Source organism: Branchiostoma floridae, chromosome 14, assembly GCF_000003815.2.
Source record: "Branchiostoma floridae strain S238N-H82 chromosome 14, Bfl_VNyyK, whole genome shotgun sequence".
NCBI lineage: Eukaryota > Metazoa > Chordata > Leptocardii > Amphioxiformes > Branchiostomatidae > Branchiostoma > Branchiostoma floridae.
In genome coordinates, this window is record NC_049992.1 from 618826 (window position 1) to 629447 (window position 10622).

Here is a 10622-nt window from a genome sequence, read left to right on the forward strand (position 1 = left end):
CAAAGCGCTTTGTTATCACCTTCCAACCTGATGAAACTGTTCACGGACCTTCCAACCTGATGAAACTTTTCACGGATAGCTGTGCATTTCTCAGAATAAAATCTTGACTCTTGTGCACTAGGGAAAGGTTGAGTGTTTGACATTGGCATCGACCTCAGCACTTTTTTGACAACCCACATAGATAACGGAGATGTGAGCAACCAAAGTTGAGTTTCCAAACTTTTTGCGTCAGATTTCCTTTATGAGAATACTGTAAATGCAGAAATGTTCGCGGTGGATTAATGTTCGCGGTTTTCACGGTGACCACTTTACCGCGAACTTAAAACCACCGCGAACATTTTTCTATTATGGTATGAGATTGCAGTCCATGGTGTTACCGCGAACTTAAATCCACCGCGAAAAGTCCCTTTTCCCTCGAAATTAAATCCCCGCGAACTTAAATGCATTTACAGTATCTTCACTGTAGCTACTGTTTTCTGTATCTACTTTAATTGCCATTCCATGCCTAACCTATAGAAGAACAAAAGACAACAGACAAGGTTTCATATCTCAGTTGTTTACTTGATGAATAGAAAAAGAAAGTGGGCGAAAAACAAAAAAACATGTTTACATACAGGAAACCTCCTTCCAATCAAAGAACGTATTAAGCTAAAACTGGAATGTTCCACGGGTGATATTAGTACTAAGTTGTGGTACCTAACTACACTTATAATATGAGGGGTCAAAATAAACTTACATGTGTCCTGACGACAAAAATTGCTTAGTTTGAAAAATGCGCTTGTCCATAGGGAGTGGCCATATTCCTGGGCCCTTTGATTCTACAACTGTCCAAAATGCTGCTTAGAAGCAAGAAACAATGTCAAGTGAAATCAACCATTTCCCGTTCTATTGTAACTTTCTTCATTTTGTAGTTTCAATACTTAACTGTGGCTTTAGAAGCTATGAAAACTTGTGCAGTGTTTGTAAACATTATAGTCCAGGGATAAGTCGTGAACTTCTCCGACAACTTTTGTGTCTTGAAGAAATATATAAGAATGTCACTTGAGCCCCTGTCGTTACATCTTGAACTCAATCTTGAATTTCTGTTTCTTAGAAGTGTAATTTCAAGATTTGTTGAATTCATTTGTTCATTTGTTGCACCTATCATTGTAAAGCTTTATCAAGGAAGGGATGTAGGACATATGGGAGGCCATAACTTCACGTTTTTTTTTGCACCAGGCAAAGATATTCTCCTCCCTGATCAATCCACACAAGAATACTAATATATTCGTCCTGATTCTAACAGAATTATCAACAATCTATAATGGTTGACAGTTTGGCATATTAAAGTACTTTATAACAGACCCCACCCCTCTAGGACAGTATAATAGGTACCTACAGTGTTAGTGTAGCGTTTTGATGCCCGTCCCCCAACAATCCTCCGACGAAATGCCTCTAATACAAATTCTGAAGTCTTCCTAATTTGCAGATACAAAGCAAAAATTTCCTTGACATGAATAATAATTATAAATATGCCATTAAAAAATTCCCTCTAAAATAAAGTCCTAGCTAAGCTACAATTGCATGCAGAAGTTAGATCTTAGACAACATTGAATATCAACATTGTAAATGTGTTAAATTTGGCTTCACAACGAAACTAGCCTACCCAACTGTGTGTGGAGTTTGTTTGCTCCATTTTTCGGTTTGGCTCGACTTTTATTTTCACAGTTTCATGTATCTTCTTGAGATGGAAAAAATTCAGGATGTAGGAGAATTCTTATTGCCACGTTTGGGACTGTTTTTTTCACCGCAAAAGCGCCACCTACATCGGCTACATATAGCGGTGAGAAGCATAACTCCAGTTAGAAGCTCTGACGGAGGTGTCTGAGAGACATAGAAATGTAAGCAATGTAAGTACCTACTGGTTATGTAATAAGAATTCTCCTTCATCCTATATTCTACCAACCTGATGAAACTATTTTTGGAAAAGATTCAGCTAAAAAAAACACCACTGAGTTAACACCAGCACCGAAAAGATTTCAAAACTCTATCCTGCAGTTCAACTATTGCAGACCCACAACCTGTGTTCCGTTTCTTATACGTCGTCAAACGAAAAAATGTGAAGCAAAATTTTACAAAATCTGACAAGTTATCATCCGATTACTAGAAATATCCTCGTTGGAACATAAACCTGATTGACTAAGTAATATCCTGACGTTCCATGAAAATCAACCAAATCTCCAAGCAGATATTGGAGGCAAAATCACAACATTTTCTATTACCCCGATTTCGTTACACAAATTGAAGCAAAAAAACTTGCCTCATCTGCTTAACAACCAAACAAAACCAATACAGTAGGCACCAAAATTCATTAAAAACAAAATTTTAGCTCCCTGCTTGAATTCAGACAGTACATTACATCTGCTGTGACCACTGCCCCCGCTCTTTAAGTACTGTTGAAGCTGATGCACTGAGCGCCGGGTCCCGGGTAGGGACGTCGCCGAAAACGAAACTACACACAGTCTTCTAGCGACATCAGTAGAGGGTTCACGTACTCGAAGCCTTCGAACTCTGATTGGTCAATCTTGTCCAGCATTCTCCTGTCAACAAACAAAATAAACAAATATCACTACCAATTGATCTTCCACTGGTTGTGACAGAGGACAGACGCTATGTACAGTATTTACAGGTTCATTGTACCGGGGAAATTCCCCTAGCTCTTTCCGACAAGCACAGTGAACAGTGGACCACGGCTTAGGGTCCTGTCCAAAGGACTGCAACCCTTTCCGGTAGCGTACATGTCGGGTGAGCGATACAGACAGAATTAAACTAACGGCTTCTAGTTTCAGAGGCAGGGCCGCGAACCACTGGACTACGCACAATACACAAACAAGTAAACAGATACACTGAAAACAATACAGTTGAAGCCGTTTAATTGCACACCACAATTGCTAGATGATATTTCGTGCAATTATCCGGGTGGTGCAACAAACCAAAGTTATCCATCTGGACCGCACCGGCTTGGGATTTTGGGATCCCGTGCAATTAACAGAAGTGTGCCTTAATCCGTTGTGCAATAAACTAACTGGCTTCTACTGTAGCCTCCATATCAAGCTCTCTGGGGCCTTTTTTGGGCTCATAATACACCTTTGCTGGCCATTTCTTTTTGTACTGGGTCGCTGATTGTGGGCCTTCGCTGATCTATTGGCTCTACGAAGGCCCCAGAGAGCCTGCTATGGAGGCTACTTCTACTGTACCTCCAATTTTGCAAAGGTAACGACAAACTTACGGGTCATCTGGCGTGAGCTGCACAGGTTCGCTGGTGAACTGTTGGTCGAAGTTCTCGACTCCGCCCTCGGAGTCGATACTGGGTTTGAAGGGAGGGGGCACCTGCCTGGCCTCAAGCTGTCGGAGAGAAAATAGAGAAAGTTGAACAAAAAACAAAACAAACAAACAAACAAACAAACAAACACTGTGTCATGTAGGAGTCGATGCTGGGTTTGAAGGGAGGCCTGGCCTCAAGCTGTCGGAGAGAAAATAGAGAAAGTTGAACAAACAACAAAACAAACAAACAAACAAACAAGCACTGTGCCATGTAGGAGTCGATGCTGGGTTTGAAGGGAGGCCTGGCCTCAAGCTGTCGGAGAGAAAATAGAGAAAGTTGAACAAACAACAAAACAAACAAACAAACAAACACTGTGCCATGTAGGAGTCGATGCTGGGTTTGAAGGGAGGGGGCACCTGCCTGGCCTCAAGCTGTCGGAGAGAAAATAGAGAAAGTTGAACAAAAAACAAAACAAACAAACAAACAAACAAACACTGTGCCATGTAGGAGTCGATGCTGGGTTTGAAGGGAGGGGGGACCTGCCTGGCCTCAAGCTGTCGGAGACAGAAGGGAGAAAAATAATGAAGTTTAAAAGAGAAAAACACTCTGACCTGTGAAAACACCAATTAAACTGATGTGTGTGTTCAACCATGTGTTATAAGGATCATTAGGATTAAGATTTTTGAAGTTACAGTAGCGCCAATTTTATTCCCCCTAAAATTATGCTTGACTGAAATATCCTATGTATTGTACAACATCAAAAGTCTGAGGGAAAGTCTATACCTTCAGGATATTCAGGACTAACGTACTCTGAATGCATGTAATCCGTCATGTCTTTTTCTGTTCACATTGGTATGCAAATTCCCATTACTTATTTGATTTCACTTATGATTTGGAGTTATATTAGGACTAACGTTGTACAATTGATTTGCCTTATCTTGTCTTAGTTAAATTGCGTTATTCTTTGTCGATTCTTGCTGTGTTACCATTTATTTGATTTTATATTGGCATTGATTATTGTTATGTATGTACGGGGTTTCCCCCCAGGGATCTTTGAAAAACGCCGGCCAGGCGACATGTACCCCTGGATAAATAAATAAACAAACAAACAAACAAACAAACCTTGGTACACATGGTTTCAGGGCATGAAAATAGTCAGATGGAAGTTTTCCTCCCATCACTCTTACTGGGTGTACTTTTTGATAAAGATGCCAGAGATACAAGAAAATAGACTCGGGTGTGAAACTATATAGGGCTGGTAACAAGTGACTTCTCGAAAAGGCAATAGTCACCTCTTATGTCAATCCTTTCATAAATGTGGTAAAAATGAATAAATAAATAAATAGATTAAATTATACTTGAATGTAAGTTCATCTGTGACGGTAGTTAACATAATGATAACAGTTTTTAAGACTTTATATCCGTACACAAAATAAAGGGGTTAGTAACAAAGTTTGGATAACTCTTTTGATATATTAAAATTAAAAAATATATAAAAATTTTTTTAAATAAATATTAAAAGATATAATTAAATTGTAATATTAAATGTTTAAATAAAAATATTTTTAATAAATTATTCTTTAAAAATTTAAAAATAAAAATCAATTAGAAATGAATGTATTTTTCAATTTAAGAATTTAATAAAAACATTTAGAAAATAAATTTATTAATCAAATAAAAATAAAAGTTTTTTTATAATTAGTAAATGGTTAAATTATAAATAATAAATGAGTAGAGGACTCCCAGCATCCCAGTCGATGGGTTTGAAGAAAGTGTGGTGCTGGATGTCGCTGAAGCCGGTCACAAGAGCACAGCCGAGTCGCTCCGATGGGGTCTGGGGGGGGATATGATATGGGTAGGGATGGAGTTTAGAACACATAACATTACATGTTAGAGTCACTAACTGCCCATAAATATGTACTGTAAATCTTTGCAGTAACATATCCACAGGGAATTCATGAGACTGCAAATACAAATGCAATATGTCTCCCCACACCACTCTAAACATTGCAAAAAGTAACCTACTTTTCTTTCCTTCCAATAGTAACATGAAATAAGAAGATGACACCCCAATTAAAAAATTGGGATTAGGCACATGGGAACTTGTTTGGTGTGATACACGTCATACAACTAGCCCGCCTGCTCCATTGCTTTCCACCAAAATCTGACAACCAAGCCTTTAAATTAGTGTGCCCCAAGGCAAAGCCAAAATCAATTCAGTTTCAAAAAACAAGTTACCAAAGGCCTGAAAACTTTCTACCAGCCTTCAAACTGGCTCACAAGAAAGCTTTTTGGCATCCTGCCAGCAGTTAAGTGCTTCCCTTAAGAAGCCCACCTCAGAAGGTCGTTTTAAGACTGTCTGGGAGACGAGTAACACACCTGGGGTAATCTCACCTGCCAGGTGAGAGTTACCAGCCCACCAGGTGAGCAGGTAACATTACAGGTGCAAGGTTTTCACAGTTGGAAGCAGGTAACGTTACAGGTGCAAGGTTTTCACAGTTGGAAGCAGGTAACGTTACAGGTACAGGGTTTCCACAGTTGGAAGCTATCCTCACAGTGGGGCTTCCATTTGGCACAAGAAATAATGGATATTCTGGAAACCCGTTTGCTGTTTAGAGGACAGCGGGACTCTGAGACAATCAGGGCTCTCGTCCATATTCTATGTCAGCATTTTAATCCTCCCCCTGAAAATTAAAAACTTATTACCCTATGAAACACTATTTACTGCATTTTGAGGGAAGAATATTGTGATATAAAGTCAGCATTTTTTTACCTTTGGCATAGGGGCCTAAATTGCAGTGTAGGGACCCAAATCACAGCATTAGGGATCCAAATCACAGCGTAGGAGCCCCCTTTGCCGAAAAGGCCTGGCGAGAACACTGCATTCGTCTATCAACTACTCGGTAGGGATTATCTTAGTGATCAGATGAGAACAGAAAATGGGGCTAGAGTAGGACGGATACTGCTCTACAATTTGGCCGGTCTGCAGAAAAAATACAGTATTCACAGTACTTCAATCCCTGTAAGTCCCTTGACCTTGTCTCCAAGCCAGACCTTGTTTGCCCATTAAACACCAAAACAGTTGTGGTTCCTAAAGCTCATGAAAGGATCGACTCTGTCTGGAGTTGTCACTCCAAATCCTAGGCTGTAATCCTCATGGTTGTTAACCTACATACACAGGTCTCCCACATATAATTGTGTTACTCTGTGTCTCAAGGGGAAAATGTAGCGGCTTTACAACCGTTTTGCAGAACAAGTTGTTCCTTTTACGATGTTGTGACTGTGCTCCAAGCTTACATGCAGAAAAAAATGATTTTGAGCTCTGTAAGGCCTTAAAGCCAAACCACTTTTGTCCATTAAACAATAAAACAGTTACATGTGTACAAATGTATATGAGCTGTAGTTCCTAACGCTGACAGGACCACCTCGAGTTGTCAATCCAAATCCCAGGGAGTAACTCTCATGGCAGTTAACCTACATTCTACAGTCACTCGGATTTGTGCCCATCTCTCTAGAGGGAAAACATCAGAGTTTTACAACAGTCTGGCATTACACGTTGTCACAGTTAATGCTGTAAGCTTCGCGTCTGGGCGGCGATTTGAACTCCTGACTCATTAACCTACTTTCACATGTATCTAGAGGTGCACTCTCACTGGTCTTGGGGTACGCTTGTGGCATTGTGGGTTTAACTTAACGAATTTCAGAGATAATGAACAAATTCTCTTGCTTTTTGTGTATTTTGTCGTCTTCTAAGTCATAGATATCTACTTTTACGTATTACGCAAGATCTGAATTATAAAAAATCGGAGAAAATAACAAAACAGTGACGCAGTGAAGGAACCCTGCAGTGCCGCAAGCGTGCCCCAAGTCCGGTGAGAGTGCACCTTAAAGCGAGGTTGACAGTACATCAGTTAGGCTAGCACAGATTGAGGTTAGACATTGTGTCCTTGAGGAAAGCACTCTACACAGCTTTTCCCACTCCACCCAGGTGTAAATGGGTGCTTGATGAATTTGGTTGGGGAACTGAAATTGTGCAAGTGGTAAAAGGAGAGGGATTGGGCTCAGCAACCTCTAATTACCTACCATGGTCCTCAATATATTTTTGTTGGTACCATCTGAGGGCTGAGGATAGTTTACAGTATAGTACAGTAAGTACAGTACAAAATGTAAATCTTCATATTTTTTCTCTTTTTTTTTTTTCTCAGAGCACTCAGAGCAAACATGTTCTGCCTACCAAAACTGATTCTACTGTTGTTTCAGATTAGAAATCACAGATAACAGCGAAATCCAACAGGCACTCATCATTTCTTTTCATGCCTCCATTTCCTATCGATTTAAATCAATGAATCACTCAACAAATCATTTGATCAATCAATGAACATAGAAATACAAACCTAAATATTTTACAAGTATTGCAGAATTCAAAATAATCAGAATCATTTCATACGAATACAAAAACAAAAAAACTTAATACATACATGTATTTCAATCCCAACCACAAAACAAGAAAAAAGATACATTTTTACCTTGTTGAGGAAACCTTTCAGTGCTGAAGCTGCTCGGACAGAGAGGGATCGTGGGATACGTATCGTCTTCTCCAGGATTACTGAAACACAACGGGACCAAAGGTCAATCATCTTTCATCTCACGTTCAAATATCAAAGGTACCAAAAACACCACACATCTTAGGACACATCAATTTCATTTCTTGCTTCTAGAATAAAAAGAAATATGCTGTAAGATCAACATGTTATACATACAACATGTTCATACTTTCCAGGCATAAAGACAAGCCAAAAAGCAGTTACTCAAGAGTCTCAAGAGTAACTGCTTTTTTGCTTGGTAAATCAGTTTCTGGGGGTGAAATATACTCAGATTCAAGTTCTCCCATCCTCTGTTTTCATCTTGAATTCTTACTAAATTTTTGACAAGAACCAAGAGAATCAATTGGTGTGGCCAAATAAAGATGCATAATGACCATTCATAATTATTGAAACATTTCTTTCGATGGAACTACATATATGAGTGGATGAATCTCTGGGCCTAACGTGTGTATAAGGAACAAAAGCAAACTTTGTAAACTCTCGTCTGGAACCCATCTGTACTTGAGTATCAAAAAGACAACATCCTGGATGGATGCTGGGTTACAGAAACCTTGCTGCTGTAAAAGTGTGTGGCTTGGTCGTTAATGTGTTATTAAAGCACCAAGAAACAAATTGTTTATCGTCTGTTGTCCATTGTATATATTGAATATAAAATCATAACATGATATCATACAATCTTAAAAATCGACCAAAGTAAAGTTAGTAAGTAAGTCTAATGAACATGAACTTCTAGCATAGTTAGTCCTCCATATTTGAGAAAGGCTGCACTTTAAGTTATTAGAATGCAGCATTTTTGTCTAACTTGCACAATCTTGAGCAGAAAAATGGTATTAAGCATGTGAAAATATTGTCAGACTCTGTCAAGGATAGGAACGACAGAATATCTCAACCAAAAGACTTTCAGACAAACAAATCGAATGAGCCTGGCAGCAGAGGAAAGAAAACATCAACAAAGTGCTGAGCCAAAAGAGAAGAGCAGTTTAGCCTAGAATGGGTTTTTCAAGCCTTGTATGAAGGCAAATGAGCTGAGATTTTTCAACAAAAACAAACAGTCACACTGCATTCAAAAGGCCCATTACAATTCCCACATCAAAGTGATTTGCAACAAACAAGTAACAAACAAACAAACTAACATCTCAAAAAGAAAGAGTCTGTGGCATAAGTCTGCATCTCAGCACACAGTTTTGGGGGTTTACATGAACACAGGAACTGAGGAAAAAGTATTTTCCTTTGTAGGTACAGTTTGAGGGAATCATATGTTAAATATTTATCTTCTGCATCAATACCTACATGTTCCTAGCCTTCTTAGACGTACAAGCCCAAAACTTTGTATCAATGTCTAAAACGAAAAATGCTAATGACGACACCATATGCCAAATAGTAATTACTCAAGCATCTGTGTATGATTTTGGAAACGGTCACTGACTTTTCAGATAACAAAGTCATTCACTACCTTTCGTCAGTGACACTGCAAAAATCTTGTTGAATAGCAGGTTTTATACATGTACCATAACTATCTGAATAATGACAAAATCACATGTATCTGCACCCCAAATGGTACACATGAAATATTCAGATATTAACCGAACATCGGTAATGGTTTTGATAAAAACTCGCCAATCTATTAGCATTGATAAAGCCTACAAACACATAACCTATAATGACACCACACCCCTCATACCATTGCACAAAGTACTCAATTTCATAGCTGACTTGTTCTTTTAAAGACACTGGGAAGGTCTACAAGTGACAGTGATCCCACAGGGACACTTAGCATGTGGAGACTATTCAAAATCCTCATGTCATGATCCAAGTGGTCACTCCCGCACAAATAGGTGTGAAACTGTCAGTGTCATTTACTTACTAAATATATATATGCAGTGGTTTTATTGAATTGTTTATTTGCAAAATCATGCCCGAGGGCTAATTGCATACACAGTCTCAAGAACTAAGAGGGGTAAGTACATAAAACTAGTGTCTAATCAACTACATGATACTATGGATACTATTGTCGGGTTTGACTTGTTCTTTGAAGGCAGTGGTTAATGAACTGTCCCACGTTCTGTATGATGGTGGGATTTTGTGCTTTTAATAGAAATGTAGTCTTTTGGTGATCATTTAGGTGGTAAAAGCTTGGCGAAATTGTGGCAACTGTTTGAAATAATGTTTTTCTTTCGGTTTCATAGTGGGTACACTGACTGATAAAATGTGTTTCATTTTCCACTGCATTCATTGGACAATATGTACACAATCTCTCGTGGACAGGGAGCTGTTTATAGCGGCCCCTTTCTATTTCTTTTTATTTTGCTGTGAGAGATTTCACATTGTTTTTTTTATTAAAGGTTGAAGCTGTAAATATTCTGTAAATTACGTATAATAATAGTAATAATTTTAATTAACCTCCTTGGTCACAAAAGGGAGACTGCCATGAATTTGTGACAGAGAGGTCTCCGGTACTATGAAACCATTGCAAATGTTTATATATTTGAATATCTAGCGTTTTACGGATACTCAGAATCTTGACACCATCATCCATACTAATGCTAACAGGTAACCATAGCGTATGCCAATCAAACTTACCAGTATTACAGATTCTATCTCTAAAAGTTTAAGAGTTTGAGTATTAGGAGGGAGCAAAATTGCTGTAATGATCTGGTAGGGAGGTTTCTGAATACCTTCAAGTGCCAAACACCTTAACTCAAGGAACATTGCCG

At 38.8% G+C, this 10622-nt stretch overlaps 1 protein-coding gene across 1 annotated transcript in view; it reads right to left on the bottom strand.

The window, feature by feature from the left end:
* Positions 1 to 2237: 2237 nt before the first annotated feature.
* Positions 2238 to 10622, bottom strand: part of LOC118430289 (protein kinase C iota type-like) — a gene marked incomplete at its 5' end in the record, with an annotated part of 41831 nt that continues 33446 nt past the window's right edge. Inside the window, 4 exon segments of the mRNA XM_035841020.1 lie at positions 2238 to 2579; positions 3269 to 3384; positions 5052 to 5138; positions 7831 to 7910. Of these exon segments, the coding sequence (XP_035696913.1) occupies positions 2492 to 2579; positions 3269 to 3384; positions 5052 to 5138; positions 7831 to 7910 (371 nt within the window).